At 41.8% G+C, this 18,019-nt stretch overlaps 1 protein-coding gene across 7 annotated transcripts; it reads right to left on the minus strand.

Moving 5' to 3' along the window:
* Positions 1–2,758: 2,758 nt before the first annotated feature.
* GCC1 (GRIP and coiled-coil domain containing 1) lies at positions 2,759–16,590 on the minus strand. Of its 7 annotated transcripts, none has more exons than XM_056573070.1 (5): positions 15,955–16,590; positions 15,147–15,195; positions 11,296–11,790; positions 8,136–8,658; positions 2,759–6,648 (listed from the first exon to the last, which is right to left on the minus strand). In XM_056573070.1, exons 3-5 carry the CDS (start codon positions 11,766–11,768, stop codon positions 5,536–5,538), a joined length of 2,109 nt encoding a protein of 702 aa, XP_056429045.1. In that variant the 5' UTR covers positions 11,769–11,790; positions 15,147–15,195; positions 15,955–16,590; the 3' UTR covers positions 2,759–5,535. The 7 variants fall into 7 exon arrangements, with proteins under 7 accessions (XP_056429045.1, XP_056429044.1, XP_056429043.1 ...); XM_056573069.1 differs by having other exon boundaries at positions 15,147–15,198; XM_056573068.1 differs by having other exon boundaries at positions 2,760–6,648; positions 15,083–15,198; positions 16,313–16,587.
* Positions 16,591–18,019: the final 1,429 nt, after the last annotated feature.

An 18,019-nucleotide genomic window follows, 5' to 3' on the forward strand; every position in this document is an offset into this window, starting at 1 on the left:
CACCCTAGGCTTATAGTCAAGTCAATAACTTTTCCTGGGTTTTTGGGGTGAAATTAGGGGCCTCGGCTTATATTCGGGTCGGCTTATACTCGAGTATATACGGCATGTAAATATTGCGATATGATAAACAAATGGTAAAATCCCCCAATTTCATGTGCAACCTACCCCATTTCACACGTCTACTCCCCCCCCCCCCCCCATTTTGTGACATGGAGGGGGAGGGGGGTGGAAGGGTGATCTGAAAGGGGGGTTGAAGACATTCTCAATCATTTCACATATCTCCTCCATTTCTGGTCACATCCTCACATCTTCCCCATGTCACGTCACCTCTCCCCATTAATGTTGTGCCAGGGTGAGAGGAAATATAAAATAACCTGATACTTACCCAGCCCCAATTACTTAGCACTCTGGTTTCCCAACCAGGGTACCTCCAACGGTCGCAAAACTGCAACTCCAAGCATATCCAGACAGCCTTTGGCTGTCTGGGCATGTTTGGAGTTGTAGTTTTGCAGGAGACACTGACTTAGCTTTTTAATTTTGGGAGCGGCATAGACCCTGCATGCATGGGTAATACGGTGTTGGGCCACCAGAGTTAGTCACAAATTTTCCCAAGGGCCATATTGTTATATTGCAATCCGCAAAAATCGTGATACAATTGCAATATACCGTGCAGCCCTAGTCTAGAATCATCTTAAAGATAGAACAAGCTTCATGGTAAAGGGTCTGAATATTAACATTCATGCAAAATGTTAGGTTTTACCTTATTAATAAATTTGCAAACGTTTCCAAAATTCTGTTTTCATATTGTGATTATAGAGTATTGAGTGCAGAATAAAAGGGAAATGTGCTTATTTACTTTTTTTTAAGCATAAGGCCTCAACATAACAAAATGAAAAAGTAAAAGGGTAACTTTACCAAATGCATTGTATATAGCTGTGCTGAAAGGGATACTCCGTTGGTTAACTAATTTTTTTTTTTTTTTTTAAATCAACAGGTGCCAAAAAAGATTAACAGATTTGTAAATTGCTTCTATTTACTTCTAATACTTATCAGATGCTGTGTGCTGGAAAAAACTATACAACTTCCTCTGCAACATACAGCAGCTAAGTACTGGAACGATTAAGAAGTAAATTTACAAATCTGTTTAACCTTCTGGCACCAGTTGATTAGAAAATTTTTTTTTTCACTTGAGTACCCCTTTAAATGCATGGTGGCAGACAAATGCTGAAAAGTGAATAAGAGTGGTTAACACTGGTCTACTGCACCAGATATAGAAACACAAACAACTGCTTATTAAAATTATATAACCTTTTATTATATTTACAGATAATTCTGACTGATCCATGGACTGTAGTATCCAGCAGAAAATACTTTATTCCTTTTTTTTATTTTACAGTTTTCTTTAAACTTATAAGAAGAAAACATTTTTTTTATAAGGAATAAGGCTACATTAAAGGGGTAATCCGGGCAAAAACTTCTTGTCCCCCCTTATTCCAAAGGATAGGGGATAAGATGTCTGATCGCGGGGGGCCCACTGTTGGGACCCTCCGCGATCTCCCCGCGATCTCCTCACAGCACCCGCATTCTATGCGGGGCTGTGTCTCCAGCCATGCCCCCTCCTATAGACATGAATAGAGGGGGCGTGGCATGACGTCACGTCCCCAGTCCCAGAAACCCGGAGGTTTCCAAAACTGGAGACGCAGCCCCACATGTGGGTGCTGTGAGGAGATCGCAGGGAGATCGCCCCCCCCCCCTTGATCAGACATCTTATCCCCTATCCTTTGGATAGGGGATAAGATGTTTTTGCCCGGAATACCCCTTTAATCTCAAGCTCCAAACAATTTAGTAAGATGGATAATTAAGGATTTTTATTGAAATACCATTAAAATGCCATATAGGATGTGTAGTCCATAAACTTGATAAGATCATGATGGTTAGAGCAGCCAGAAATGGGTTGATCTTTTGCGCTTTCCTTTTTTCCCTTTAATTGCACATCCTGTATGGCAATTTAATGAATGTTTAATTAAAATGCAAGGCTGGTATAATGAAGAAAACTGTGTCCCTGTAGCACAATGTGACCCTCTGCACAGGGACACCGTTTTCTGCTTTACAGCCCGCTCCCACCTCACTCCATCCCCACCACCCTCTCTCAGGGGGACAGGGACACAGTTTCTCCCCATCTCCCTGCCGCTTAGACCAGTGTTTCTCAAGCGCTGTCCTCAAGTTCCCCCAACAGGTCATGTTTTCAGGATTTCCGTAGCCTTTCACAGGTGATATAATTATGGTAAGTGAATCAGGAATCACCACAACTATATCACCTGTGAAAGACTAAGGAAGTCCTGAGAACTTGACCTGTTGGGAGGACTTGAGAACCGCGCTTGAGAAACACTGGCTTAGGCTGGGTCCACACTACGTTTTGTCCCATACGGGAGCGCATACGGCAGGGGGGAGCTAAAACCTCGCGCTCCCGTATGTGACCGTATGCGCTCCCGTATGTCATTCATTTCAATGAGCCGACCGGAGTGAAACGTTCGGTCCGGTCCGCTCATTTTTGCGCCGTATGCGCTTTTACAACCGGACCTAAAACCGTGGTTGACCACAGTTTTAGGTCCGGTTGTAAAAGCGCATACGGCGCAAAAATGAGCCGACCGGACCGAACGTTTCACTCCGGTCGGCTCATTGAAGTGAATGGCATACGGGAGCGCATACGGTCACATACGGGAGCGCGAGCTTTTAGCTCCCCCCTGCCGTATGCGCTCCCGTATGGGACAAAACGTAGTGTGGACCCAGCCTTAGACAGACTGTGAGGAGCAGCCAGAGGAGATCTCAACAGCCTTTCACCCACCTGCACATCTATCACCCACACCACACATCTACCATCCACCTGCTACCTGTTGCAAGACTACAACTCCCACAGCTTGCCCTTACAGTGAGGATATGCTGGGGGTTGTAGTCTTGCAACAGCTACCATCTTGTTTTGAAGTTTCATTGCAGAGGACCGTTTTACCAAGCACTGTGAATCTGTGAGCTGAATGCCTTTTATCTAAGCTCACCTCTATTAACTGTATTATATTAACTGTATTATATTTCCAGAATCTTGGCAAAAAGATATTCTGATGTATACTGTGGCCTTCCCATTGATTTTAATAGACAGACTGTGGTCTATTAGTTAATATGCATGGTGCATTTTCAAACTTTTTATTTTAATTTTTTGCAGAATGGAGCAAGTAAGTAAACAGGCACACTGCGAGGATCCTGCAGTATACAATAAAATCGTTTTTTGCCATTATCCTGAAAGAAACCAGTGGCAGTGCAGTTAGTACATGTGAACATAGACTAACAATGTCAAAAATAAAAACTTTGGCCAGGACTACACTACGACTCAAGTTGCACAGCTGAAGTTAGGTAACGGAACTCAGTGGGGGAGATTTATCAAAGCTGTCTATGTCCCGCATCAATATAGACCAATCTACGGAGGGTTAGGCTGGTCTATTTTGTGCTTAATTTATCAAAAGTCGCACAGCTCTTGATAAATTCTGTGCACGGACTTCAGGATCTATGCTTTAGACTGTATTTAAATCTGCTCCAGCATGGTCTGACATTTCGGCGTACTTTCAGCCGATGCGACTTGTTGCCGAAAAGTTGCTTTTGATCAATTCAGCACCAATGCAAAATAGACTAGAATGCATCATGTTCTAAAAATCCTCTAAAGCAAAAGTCGCACATATTTAGACTGCGACTTTGTGTGTGACAAATTTAGACAGGAAAAACCAGTCTAAATCCTTTGATAAATCTCCCCCAATGTGTGAGGAGAGGGCTACACAGTGACTGGTGATGAGGTTTCAGGTCGCAGTTGCACATGCAGTTTGGCTGCATGTCTTTTTAACAAAGTTGTCTCATATTTAAGATTTGATCAGCTGCAACTTATTAATCAGAAGTGGTAGAAGAAATGGATTGATGGGGATTAGAAAAATATTGTTGCTTTACTCCACAAAAACAGTGTGACACCTGTCTAGAAGTAGTGTCCAGTACTGAAGTAAATGTGGCTACACTGCGATACCACATGCAACCTGTGGACAAGTCTGCTTGTCACTGTGACAGAAAGCAACCGTGTTTTTCCAATACTATATTAAAATACCAAACGAAAAAATAAATAAATTATAGTTGAGCAATCTCACACTGTGTAGCACCAGCTTAACACTTTCACGCTTCCATTGATTTTATTAAATGAGTACTGTAGTGGAAATAACTTATCCCCTATAAGAAGGATAGGGGATAAGTTCTAAATCGCGCGGTTCTTACGGGGCCGCGGCAGTCTGAAGGAAGCATCGAGCGGTCCTCAGCAGGAAGCCGTGGCAGACACGCCCCCTCCATGTATCTCTATGTGGTAGATGGAAGGGGGGGGGTCAGCCGCCACGTCATGCAGGGATGGAACGCCCCTTCCTGCAGACTGCCGCAGCCCCATACAGGATGTGATATGTACTGGAATTGCATTAAGTTACCACTTTTGTGCGTCTCCCCCCCCCCCCAGCAAAGAACAAACAATTATTTATTCTTGTTACTTTAAGAGGATCCATGGCCATTATAGCTGTCATTAAATAGCCTTGATCATACACCTTTTGACACTTTCTTGATACGTTCCAAAGATGTGTGGGTTTATAGTTTGTCTGACAATTCAGGGAATCAGTCAGATGGGTGTGAACTTTTAGTAGTGGGAGTTTATACAAGGTGATGGGCGGGATTATACAGTCAGGGGATGTGAATGTTGTACATTGAGATGCATGCATGCCAAATGGACACCCCTGACTGTATGATCCCACCTTTCACCTAATGTTCACTTCCATTATTAAAATTTCACACCCATCAATTACCTGAATTTTCAGACAAACTATAAACCCTCATATCTCAGGGAAGGAAAAGTCTATTAAGAAACTGTAAAAGGTGTCTGATCAGGACACCCTAAGTAATTTAATAACAATGCAATCAATTTTTTTTGGGAGTTGGCCACAGATCCTCTTTAGTTCCCTTTATAATTAAAGTTGATATAAAGTCTAAACTTTCAAGAAGCAAGGTGGTAAGTTTACACTGTTCTATCATTAACTTAAAGGGGTGGTGCGAAGAGCAGTAAAGGTCTTACCAGTTCTGCTCCCCAGGGCTTACTCTCATGCCTTGCACATTTTGGAAGTATACCTTCCTAGATGAGAGGTGGAGAGTGCCAGCAGCGATCATTGCCCGCATAGTTGCACGAAGTTGTGCCCACACAGTATACAAACCCATACCAAAACATTTATACTACTTGATACATAGAGGAAGCAGAACACAGTGTTCCAGGTTAATAGACTTACAGAACTATACAACTATTTTACACTCTGATTCTGTGTTTAAAGTATTTCCCCAACATCTATTAGCATAAGGTAATGTTAATGGTCCCGGAATAAAATATCATATAGTTCAGGAAATGTCAAAATCACTAGTTAAAACAATAATGACAATGATTTATCACTCTTTTCCTGGTTTGTGTTCCCAAAGTTTACATCACCTCTTAGTCCCTGCCCACCACCTACTCCCATCCTGTGCTCTAAGGGCTGCATTTCTTTCCTCTGGGGAAAAATGTAGAACTGTCAGAAGTGCACTTAATGTATGTTGTCTACCAAGTGGATCTGGAAGAGTCAAGAACCCCAACAAAACATTTTTTAGATACTCCATGTTTGCCCCCTCCCTGCTTTTGTCTCGCATAGCCTTATTAACCTGTTCACGTAAAGTATGAGTCTCCTCATTTTTTTCTGCTAGCCGACTCTGCATGTTTTGCAATTCTGCCTCTAGTTCATGCTTTTTGCGCCGCAAGTTCCCAATTTCGGCTTCTTTCCGAGACACTTGATCTATATATACAAGGAAAGCAGAGGAGTTGTTCTGAGGAAGCTCTAAACCATTTTCCAAGGGGTCTGGTGAAGGTGGATATACGCCAACTGGTATTTTGGTTTCTCTCAACCTTTCCAGTTCCTGCTCCTTTTCATAAAGCACAGCCAAAACACGTTCTCTTTGTTGTCTCAACTCTTCCTCCATTCGTGCCATATTCTCACGACTTTCTTTCCGAACTTCTTCAAGATCCTGTCTGTGAGTCTGAGCCAACAGCACAAGTTCCTTGCGTGCAGCCTCCATTTCTGCTTTGTGCTTATTCTCTGCTTCTTCAAAAGACAATCTCAGGGTGAGGTACTTATCCTTCAACTCTGCCAACTTCTGTTTGCCAGCTTCCAATTCTCCTTCACGTGCCCCCTTGGTTCTCAGCACTCCCTGAGCTCGAGCTTTGTAACGTTCAAACTCTTCTTTTACCTGTTGAAGTTCCTGCTGGTAAAAGAGAGCTGATCCACGCTGCTCTGGACTATCCTCAATGTCCTCACCTGCTGAAGATTTCATGACAAGGGTTTCTGTTGGCGGATGCATTGAGGTGGCCATAGCAATTGTTTTGTTCTCAGTTTCTAGCTGCAGAAGACGTTCGCGAAGTTTACGAATAGTAACTTGGTCCCTCTGTTTGGCTGTTTCAGCTGCTCCTAAGAGCTCAGACAGCTCCGAAACTTGGGATTCAAGAGTGCGTATCCTTTCCTCCTCTTGCAGGAACCTCTGCTGGTTATATTGATGTTCCTCTAACCTCTGGAAAAAATTATGAAGCATAAAGTAAGAAAAATAAGAATATGAGCTACATAAAAGGGATATAAGCGAGTGCTTTCAATATAGTCAGAAGTGTAAGGTATTCCGATATAAGAAAGGTGGTCAATGCCCTTGCTCCACCGGTACAATGTATGCCCTACAGTGCAAGAGACACTAACATTGATTTACACCATTAGGAAGCCATGTTTATGGCTCCCCTTAAATTTTAGGATTAAGAAGTGCGACTACTTAAAATTAGCTCTGTGTTTCTAATGCTGGATAACCTATTTAAGATTATAAACTTTATAATTTATAGTCTAGTTTTGACAATCACTTAAAGTGTTATGGTCATTAAAAATAACTTTTAAACATGTTGCCCAGACATGTCAAAAGTTGTTGATGACAACAGGTCTAACTCCTGAAACTCGCTGCGATCCAGAAATAAAAGCAAGGGATCTAGGCAGCATTGTACTCCACTCTTATGCTGGCCGGCAGATCCAACATGTTCTCTACATAGACTTATCATCCGGCCAGGGAGTGATATGCAATGCCACCCGCTTCCCCAGCTTATATCTCAACATTGCAGTGGTGATCACCCCTGAAACCTGATGTGACCAACAACTAAGATATCTAAGCAACAAGTCAAGTTATTTTTAATGACTAACAGTCTTAAGTTATGAGATAACAAACACATCTTAAGCAGGAAAGTAATTATGAAAAAAGCTGTTAAAAAAATGTTAACTACAGTATCCTCAACAAGGTTACTTTTCTACATCATACCTTTTATGGTTAAAGGAAATCTGTCATCAGTGTCATCGCATTAACCTGTTGGTAAAGGCAGGTATTGCGGGTGACAATGATGAAAACTATACTTGCCCATCCCCGATCCATGGTCCCATTCTTCCATTAACTTCCTCCATTCCAGGGCCAGCTTGGGGCATGGGCGAAGTTTCCTGACATCGCCGCTGTTGTTTACCCAAGCTTGCTTGCAGCGGGGCCCAGGAGAGAAGCAGCAGCGACGCCATGAACTCCGCCCATGGCCCAAGCTGGTCACTGAATGGAAGGAACAGAGGAGATACTGGAAGAACAGGACCACGGATTGGGAACAGGTAAGTATGCTTATTAGCAGTGTCACCCGCACAACCTGCCTGTACCAACAGGTTAGTTTGGTGACACTGATGACAGATTTCCTTTAACCATAAAAGGTATGATGTAGAAAAGTAACCTTATTGAGGATACTGTAGTTAACATTTTATTCTAACAATTCTGAGGTTTAGTAAACACAGTATAAATAAGTCATGCATTCGTTGTGAGCAAAGTCTAAAAAAGGCTAACTAGGTATAACAAAAGAGATTTTAAGTTTTATATGCAAATAAAGTTTAATTATTGTCAATTTAATAATGCTGCAGCTGTTTAATATACCGTACTATAATATACTTTGTGGTATCAGTGTTGACCACAGCAACCTGATATTGTTTCACAGAGCATACCTTACATCTTTCCTCTTGTAGAAGGGCTTCTAGATCTTTTTTTACTGCACAAAGCTCATCCTGCAACTCCTGAACCATAGGATCAGGCTCTGTTCTCTGCTTCCTAGCCTCAAGAAGTTCCTTCTTCAGCTCTTCAATTTCTCTGCGTAACTTTTTGCTTTGTTCTTCTGTTGCCTCAGCTCTAACTGCGAGTTCAGATCTACCCGCCAATTCTTGCCTAGCTTCTTCCAGGTGCAGCTCCACCTCCTGCCTCAGGTCTCTCTCTCCTTGCAATAGACGCTGTAGCTCCTTCAGCATTACTGCATGATCTGCCTGCTCTTGTGCGCGGTCATATTGCTGACTAATCAGTTTATCCCTATTCTCCGCTAGCTGAACTTGTAAACCTTGAATCTCCCCTCGTAAAATGTTATGCTCTTCCTCCATTCTTTGTGCCATTTCCTCCATCTCCTGTTTTGCTTTTCTTTTGTCTGCTTGGTAGGAGGCTTCCATTCGAGATTTCTCTTGAGTAACTGTGGCCAAAGCACTAAGGTGAGAAAAGAAGAAAAAAAACATGAAAACTGATATTACAACAAAAATGTTCTTCTACATAATACAATGTCATCTTTTTGTGCCATAGAAAGTGAGAATGTAAGGCTGGGGCTACACATCAACTTTGGTCGCACATAATGTTAGTGAATGATGTTGCATGCGACATGGCATGACTGCGACAGTCCCAAAAATGACACCTTTAGTGCATTTTTGGACGCATACGACTTTGCCAATATTGATCTCGATGCAAGTCATATGTGACTATGGCCTGCTTGAGACTTGTGCAATTTGGCTGTTATTTACGGCCAAATCTTAAAGCGTACCTGTCATTTCAGGTGACTTTTCATGATAAGCTTTTTCGCTATTACAGTATATAGCCTGTCTATGGTATTTTTACAGCAGATTTCTGCTCTGCAGACAATCTCTAATTTGCTATTTAACTGTAATATAAGACACAGCCAAGTCACACAAATTATTTTGGAACTGCAACATAGATGTGACTTGTCATTGTTTCTTATAGCAACCAAAAAACCTGAACCAATCCAGGTTGGGCCTGAACCAATTCCTGCAAGATTTTAGTATATATTTTATAAAATTTTAAAAATAAATAAATAAAATAAAAATCTTTAAAAAGGTACATATAAACTTGATTTAACACCTTAAGGACACAGGGCGTACCTGTACACCCTGCGCCCGCTCCTCCGTCTATGATGTGTGCTCAGGAGCTGCATGTGCATCATAGCAGGCTGATAGCCGCCGGGACCCGTGGATAATGCAGGACATCACCAATTATGGTGATGCCCGGCATTAACCCTTTAGACATCGCAATCAAAGTTGATTGTGGCATCAAGAAAGTAAAAAAATTACAATCCGGCTGCTCAGCGGTGCTGATCGGGACCCCCACTGTGAAACTGCTGTGTCCCAATCAGCTGATAGGATGGCAGGAAGGCCCTTACCTGCCTCCTCGCCGTCCAACTGGTGCTCCAATACTTCATTCAGCCATGGCAGGCTGGAGCACTGATAACACTGATCAACGCTGCTCTATGGCGTAACATTGAACAGTATATGCAATCAGAAAATTGCATGTAATAGCCCCTATGGGGACTAAAAAAAAAAAAATATTAAAAGAAAGAAAAAGAAAGAAAAAAGGAGGGGGGGGAATAAATGTGAATTAACCACTTCCTTAATAAAAATTTGAATCACCTTCCTTTTCCCATTTAACAATAATTAACGAACATATGTGGCATCGCCACTTGTGTAAATGTAAACTGTAAAAATATAATATTAATCAAAGTTGCACGGTCAAAGGCATATATACATAAAAAAAACAAAAAAATAAAAACAAGGTCCAGAATTGCATATTTTTGGTCACTTCGTATACCATAAAAAATTTTTATAAAAAGCTATCAAAAAGTCCCATCAAAACAAAAATGGTACAAAATATGAGCCTTCACACATCTCCATATATGGAAAAATAAAAAGTTATAGGGTCAGAAGAGAAAAATTTTAAACATACTAATTTTAGTTCCAAAAGTTAATTTTTTTTTTTTAAAGAAGTATAAAAAATAAAACCTATATATTTTGGATAGGGATAGGGGATAAGATGTCTGATCTCGGCTGCGGCACCCCGCTGTCATCACTGCACAGAGCAAACTCGCTCTGTGCGTAATGACGGGCGATACAGGGGCCGGAGCATCTTGACGTCATGGCTCTGCCATGGCTCCCATAGACTTGCATTAAGGGGGGGGCCCGTGATGCCACAAGGGGGTGGAGCCATGACGTCACGATGCTCCGGCCCCTGTATCACCCGTCATTATGCACAGATTGAGTTTTCTCTGTGCAGTGATGACAGCGGGGTGCCGCAGCCGAGATCGCAGGGTCCCCAGCGGCGGGATCACCGCGATCAGACATCTTAGGCTGCATTCACACCACAAACCGGGCGCTCCCGTACCCCAGCCGGATCAGCCCGTGACTTCATTTACTTTAATAATCCGACCGGAGTCAAACGGTGACTCCGGTCGGCTCAGTTTTGACCCGTATGCGGTTTAGTATAATACAGCTTTAGGTCCGGCTCAAGGGTAATACAGAAATGCATTTAAATAGTACCTCTCATGATCTTGTTTTATTTTATAATCCTCTAAGTTCACTGCCCCAACATGATAAACCATCCCCTGCCTTTATTTTTTATTGTTTTTTTAGTTTTCTACCTTAATATTGCTCTCTATTTTCTGCTCAGTCTCAGTCAGATTCACAGACTGGGAAGGGGCGTTACCCAGCAGGCGTGACATCATCTGAAGCCATACAGGGGAGAACTTCTTCCCTCACTCTGCTACACAGCCCAGAGCAGTTCAGTGTGTGAGATGATCTATGATTTGCTAAGGCCCCCATACCACCCCCCCCCCAGCATTCCAGACTGCATTTCCTGTTTTTGGACTTCTGCCAGGCCAGGAGTCCAAAGTCTGTGCAAGAGATGGGGGGTAAATGTGCTCTGGACAAGTAGGGACACACCTAGTGACAGCTTTTTTTTAAACACAAATAAAACATAGAAAACTTCATTTTTATTTTTTTTAAACAAAGTACATTAGAAAGAATTAGTTTTGATAGTGCCCATTTAATGCAATTTAAGTGTCACCTGGTTAGAGTGGCAAGCTGGTTCTTTAGCTGCACAATTCTTCTGTCTGTATCGGCCGTAGTTGAAGGCCCACCTTCTCCGCTGGCTGTGCTGACTCCACTTTCTGAGCCACTTGCCTCCTCAACACCACCAACGTGCTGAGCAGGTTCCTGTCTTTCATCTTCACTGGTCTCTCCCCCTCTAGCACTGGGTAGGCTTCCTGCTGTATCAATGCTATCTTCACTGTGTGTAGAATGCTGGTCATCATGTGGCTCCTCTACATCTGTGGAAAGTGTTCCAGGATCCTGTGAAGTGGACAGCACATGAAGACTGGCCTCTAAAGCCTCTTTTTCTTTCAAGAGACTCTTGTATGCTCTCACAACATCTTTAAGACGAGTCTGATACTGAAGCAGCTGCTTCCTCTGAGTCTCCACCAACTCTTGCAGTTCTTTCTTACTTGGGCCACCTCCAAAATTCATACCTAACTTTTCCATGGTAGCGACTCAACACTTCACCCTGAAGAAAAATTAAGCAAAAAAAGGGGTCACACATCACAGTTGCTGAATTACATCTTTATAGTTTTTGCCTTTTTACAGCTTGGATAATGCCACAAAAGACGTTTTTAAGCAGGAACCACTTAACAGCAAGTATGTTACTACAGCCCAGTACCAGTTATTGTTAACCACTTTAAGGGTAGGGTCACACGTGCTGTATTTTGCTGCTGGGTATTTTTACACCCACTGAAGTCATCGGGTAGCAAAATAAGCTGCAGAAAATAAACATAGAAAAATAAGGCACGTGTGACTCTATCCTAATAGAGAAACCACAACCAAAAAAGTGTGTCCACGAACTTGGCCTACAGGTACACAGCTAATGCTATTAGAATATGAACATACAAATGGAATGTACAATAATAAATAATTTTCCCCAATTTTTTTCTATTTTTTGTTATCTTCATATTCGAAAGGGTTTGTTTTTGCATTTTAAAGTGTTATTGTGATGTTGTAGTTGACATGTTGTCCTGATATGTCAAACGCTTGGATTTCATTGCATCACGCATTATAACCTGGTTAAGTGAAATGCAGCACCTTATCCGACTCCTATCCTTATCCATTTCATTATTTTCTTTGAGGAGTCTAGTTTGGATGACAGCCGGGGAGTGAAGTACAATGCTACGCACTTCAACAGCTTCTTATTTGCAATCGCAGCATTTCTCAGGACTGACATCCAGTGAAATCAACCAATCGAGAGAACAAGCCAGGAGAAATTGCTCGGCTAAGCACTTCCCTCCCCTAACTACTTAAGATGGGCTTCTTAGGCCTCATCCACAATAGAACAATGTATAAAATGGATGTGCAGCTCACTTGGATGAATATAATAATATATATATATATATATATATACACATATATATATATACACACACCCAAGTATAACTGGTGTTGCCTTCACCCAAAAATATATATAATTAATATAAAACTAATTAAATACCAGTCCTCAAAAGGTATATATATGATGGAAAGAAAATGATGAGTGCATCTAGTTAAAAAGAAGATGGAAAATGTAGTCACATAAAGGCTTAAAATATGAATTAATACAAGTTTCCTAACGTCCTAGCAGGGCCCATACATCAGGTGAAGGAGCTTGTCAAAAATAATGTATAAAATATACAAATGTATATGCCAACTGTAATTCGCTCGCAAATAATGTAATAGCAGCTGGAGTTCGTTATTGTGGAAAGTGCATTGGTAGCATGGTAAAAATTCTAAGTTTATAAGAATAATGCATTGGTAGCGCAATGGAAGTTCAAAGATGCAAATGTAATATCGAATGATTCCGTAGAAATATTGAATCTGGCAGTAAAGTCAAAATCTGCAGATAAATGACACGGGATTGTTGGTGCACGGCACCACTCACCGACCCTACTGGTAGTAGCGATTATTTAATTAATTTTTTTATGAATTATCCTTTTTCTCATGCACAATAGAACATTCAGCCAGCGGACGCCAGCATATACTTCTGCGGTAGGCCTGCATGGACATTGCTGATCCATAGACTGTAATACAGTCCTGGTGGAACATGTTAATTCTTTGTCAGGGATGTGGAAATCCTATCGAGCAACGCCCAGGACATGCAGTCTGTCATTGATAGAGCCTGGCTGGACCACAGATCACAGAGCACACAGATCAATGGAGTTCAATAGAACTGCATTGATCTGTAGGAGGAATCTAATGATTCCTCCTAAAAATCCCCTAAGCGTCAAAAAAAAGTTTAATAAAAGTTTAGAAGATAAACATTAACCCCTTCCATATTAAAGGTTCAAATCACCCCTTATTTCTATATAAAAACATGTAAATATAATAAAAACAAACATATTTGGTATTGCTGTGTGCATAATTGTCCGAACTATTAAAATATAGCATTATACATCCCATATGGTAAATGATGTGAACGTAAAAAAAAAATAACAAACCCCAGAAATTGCTATTTTTTTTTTTTTATAACATCCCAAAAAAAGTAAAAAAAAAAAAGTGATTAAAAAGTCAGATCAATACCAAAATGCTACTGATACGAACAGATTATGGCACAAAAAATGAGCCCTCATACAGCCTGGTATCCGAAAAAATAAAAAGGTTCAGGGGGTCAGAAAATGGCAATAAAAAAAAAAAACTAAAATCTAAAAAAAAGTTGAGATTTTTTTTTTAAATAGTAAAATGTGAGGGAAACTATACAGATTTGATATTGCTGTAATCAGGTCGAGCTTAAGTATCAAAATAACATGTTAGCTTGACCACAAGATAATTGGCGTAAAAAATAAATAAATAAAATAAAAAATGAATACCAACAAATTTGCTAAATTATATAAAAATAAAAATAAATTCAATTTCACATCAACAATATATTTCGGAGCATATGTTATGGAAAAATAAAAAGGTGTCATTACAAAGAACAATCGGTCCTCCAAAAAACAAGCCCTCATATGGGTCTGTAGATGTAAAAATAAAAGATTTACAGTTGTTATTGGGCGAGGAGGAAAAAACGAGTGCAAAAACGAAAATTGGCCCGGCCAAGTGGATCGTCATGAGGGACGAGTAGATTCTGCTCCCATTTTAGGCTGGGTTCCCACTACGTTTTCTCCCATACCGGAGCGCATACGGCAGGGGGGAGCTAAAACCTCGCGCTCCCCTATGTAATTCATTTCAATGAGCCGGCTGGAGTGAAACGTTAGGTCGGCTCATTTTTGCGCCGTATGCGCCTTTTCCCCGCACCCAAAACCGTGGTCAACCACAGTTTTAGGTCCGGTTGCAAAAGCGCATACGGTGCAAAAATGAGCCGTCAGGACCGAACGTTTCACTCCGGCCGGCTCACTGAAATGAATTACATACGGGAGCGCATACAGGAGCGCGAGATTTTAGCTCCCCCCTGCGGTATGTGCTCCCGTATGGGAGAAAACGTAGTGGGAACCCAGCCTTAGTCCCTTGGGCAACTAGTTTTTTTTTTTTTTTTTTTTAGATTTCCACTCCCCTGTCTTTGTGCAGACATACCTTCTGACAGTAGGATTCTGCTGCGGCAAATCCGCAGCAGAATCCTATTAAAAACTCCTTCGAAGATTCTCCTCAGACGAACTATAGATGCCTTTTCCTGCGACAAGCAGCGAGACCAGGAGAGAAACACTGAACACTTCTCTCTATTGGTGAGGGTCTTCTGACCTCCCTAAACTACCACCACTGTACAGTACACTGTACTGAAAATAACTGGTAATACTAAAAGTTTTACATGACAAGAGCATTGTATACTTTAGAAGTACCTGCCAAGGGTTTCTTCAGTAATACATCTACCCTAAGGGGACATTGAGGTGACAGAGAACTCACTCAAGCCTACATGGGAAAGGCTGCGCCAAGATCCCCGAACACTTCTTTCCTGCTGAAGAAATAAAAAATAATAAAAAAACAGACATTTGTAAAGTAAATTGTTTTATTGCTGGCGCACATCATGGATATATACCCAAATCTCTATAAAGCAGTGGGTGGGGGAAAAAAAAAAAAGCGGAGAGCAGTGGTCTTCAACCTGCGGACCTCCAGATGTTGCAAAACTACAACTCCCAGCATGCCCGGACAGCCGTTGGCTGTCCGGGCATGCTGGGAGTTGTAGTTTTGCAACATCTGGAGGTCCGCAGGTTGAAGACCACTGGTGTAGAGGTTTCCTTTAAGAAAATTATACCAAGGAGAAGAGATGGGTTCATTTACATTGTACAGACAACAAAATAGAAATGCATTTAACTATTACACGCTTTACTTTATTGATAAAAAGCCAAAACTGCAAGGAGGGGGTAGCACATGTTTCTTCTATGGGCATTAAGGGTGGTAATTAGAGATGAGCGAACTTACAGTAAATTCAATTCGTCATAAACTTCTCGGCTGTTGATGACTTTTCCTGCGTAAATTAGTTCAGCTTTCAGGTGCTCCGGTGGGCTGGAAAAGGTGGATACAGTCCTAGGAAAGAGTCTCCTAGGAATGTATCCACCTTTTCCAGCCCACCGGAGCACTTGAAAGCTGAACTAATTTATGCAGGAAAAGTCATCAACTGCCGAGCCGAGAAGTTCGTGACGAATCGAATTTACTGTAAATTCGCTCATCTCTAGTGGTAATACCAAAATTTTAATCCCACACAATAATTTACCTTTTAGGAGAACATCCTAATCCTAGCAGCTCAGCATGATCACTACAGTCCTATAAAGGGCTATTTCCATATATTACAAGATCCTACTGCGAGTATCCACATGCGATCTGTCCATTTACAGAGCTGTCACTGGAAACCTCTGGGTGGGCAGGAGAAGTCCTCCATCCATTACCATTAGATACACTTCCCATACGTGACGTCAGATCTCTACTGGTCATGTATAACACCAATGCAGACACTATAGTTGTGGAGTCGGTACCGCGCACTGATCCTTACCCCCCCAAGCCTCCCATAAGACTGTAAGCGCCCGGGAGGTGAGACTGACGTGTCTGCTCCCCGGCCGGTCAACCGTGCCTACCCGGATCCATCTCCTGTATAAAGTACTTCCGGTTACTTCAGGGTGGACCAAGATGTCCGCTAGAGGACTTCCTGTGCTGCCATAGCTATGGCTGTATGCGGGAGGGATCCATGGGAAATGTAGTTCATTTTGGAGATCAGTTCGCTGTGATCTAAATCATTGAAAAGACTAGTTCAGAAGATCAGATCATATTTCTCTGGCTCTGGGAATCTGATAGGAAACATAGATCCAGTCTATTACATAATAACTGCTACTAGTTCATTGGATCTGTTAAAAAGATGAGATATATTTAAAGGAGAACTCCGGAATATAAAAATTGTCGCCCATACTGCCGGCAGTAAAAAAAATAAAGATGTACATACCTTCCTCCCCCGGGGCCTCCGGTAACCGGCTCCGGTCTCCGCCGCGATCCACTTCCTGGTTGCCGGTGGTCGGATGAATCATACTGCGCTCAGCCAATCACCAGCCGCAGTGAAGTCCGACTCGGCCGGCGATAGGCTGAGCGGCAATGTGAAAGCGCTTCAGGACACAAAATTCTTCACTACACCGGCACCTGCGGCTGGGTCCGAAAACGTCACACTGCCGCTCAGCCTATCGCCGGCCGAGTCGGACTTCGCTGTGGCTGGTGATTGGCTGAGCGCAGTATGATTCATCCGACCACCGGCAACCAGGAAGTGGATCGCGGCGGAGACCGGAGGCCCCGCGGGAGCAGAGGAAGGTATGTACATCTTTATTCTTTTACTGCCTGCACTATGGGGGACAATTTTTATGTTCTGGAGTTCTCCTTTAATATAATTATCACACTACACTATAATTATCACACTACAAAATTCTCAGTTTTTAAACATCCGTACGAAATTCCCTCTGAAAACCAGCTGAAAACGGCAGTAACAAAATCCTATACGTCCGTTAGAAAATCCCATTATAGTCTATGGGATTTTCTAATAGCCGTTTGAATCCGTTATAGATAACGGACGTTATTTTGTGACGGAAGATAGTTCGGAAGAAAATAGTTCATGAACTATTTTCTTCCGAACTATATTCCATCACAAAATAACGTCCGTTATCAATAACGGACTATAACGGATTCAAACGGCTATTAGAAAATCCCATAGACTATAATGGGATTTTCTAACGGACGTATAGGATTTTGTTACTACCGTTTTCAGCTGGTTTTCAGACGGAACTTCATACGGATGTTTAAAAACTGAGAATTTTGTAGTGTGAAAGAAGCCTTAGGTGTTTCCTGAAAATGACCAAGATCATGGTTAAATCAGGGTGATTCTATCACAATGTGTTCCACAATCTATCACGACAATTCTCATCACAAATGCAGAAAATAATGACAAAAACATGACAGTACTGCAAAAATACAAACACAACATGTGAACATGTTCTTAGGCAATCACATATATGACTAGAAGTGTCAAAACCTGAAATTAATGACCGACACTTCGGTGACACACAGTATATAATACACGGCTGTTGTGCTCAGTCCAGTTCTGGGTCTGTTCAGCTCTTTTTTTTTTACCCCGAAAGGACCCAAAATGGGTTTGAGTACAAATGACACAAACGGGTCCCAACGAATCCCTTTGACTTGAATGGGGTATTTTACCGGAGTTGAGCGGAGAAAAAAATAAGGACATCTTCTAATCTCACTGACCAATGCATAGCGATGTAGAGTATTAGCAATCTAATCCTTGCTTA

The sequence above is a fragment of the Hyla sarda genome, chromosome 4 (genome assembly GCF_029499605.1).
Source record: "Hyla sarda isolate aHylSar1 chromosome 4, aHylSar1.hap1, whole genome shotgun sequence".
Lineage (NCBI taxonomy): Eukaryota > Metazoa > Chordata > Amphibia > Anura > Hylidae > Hyla > Hyla sarda.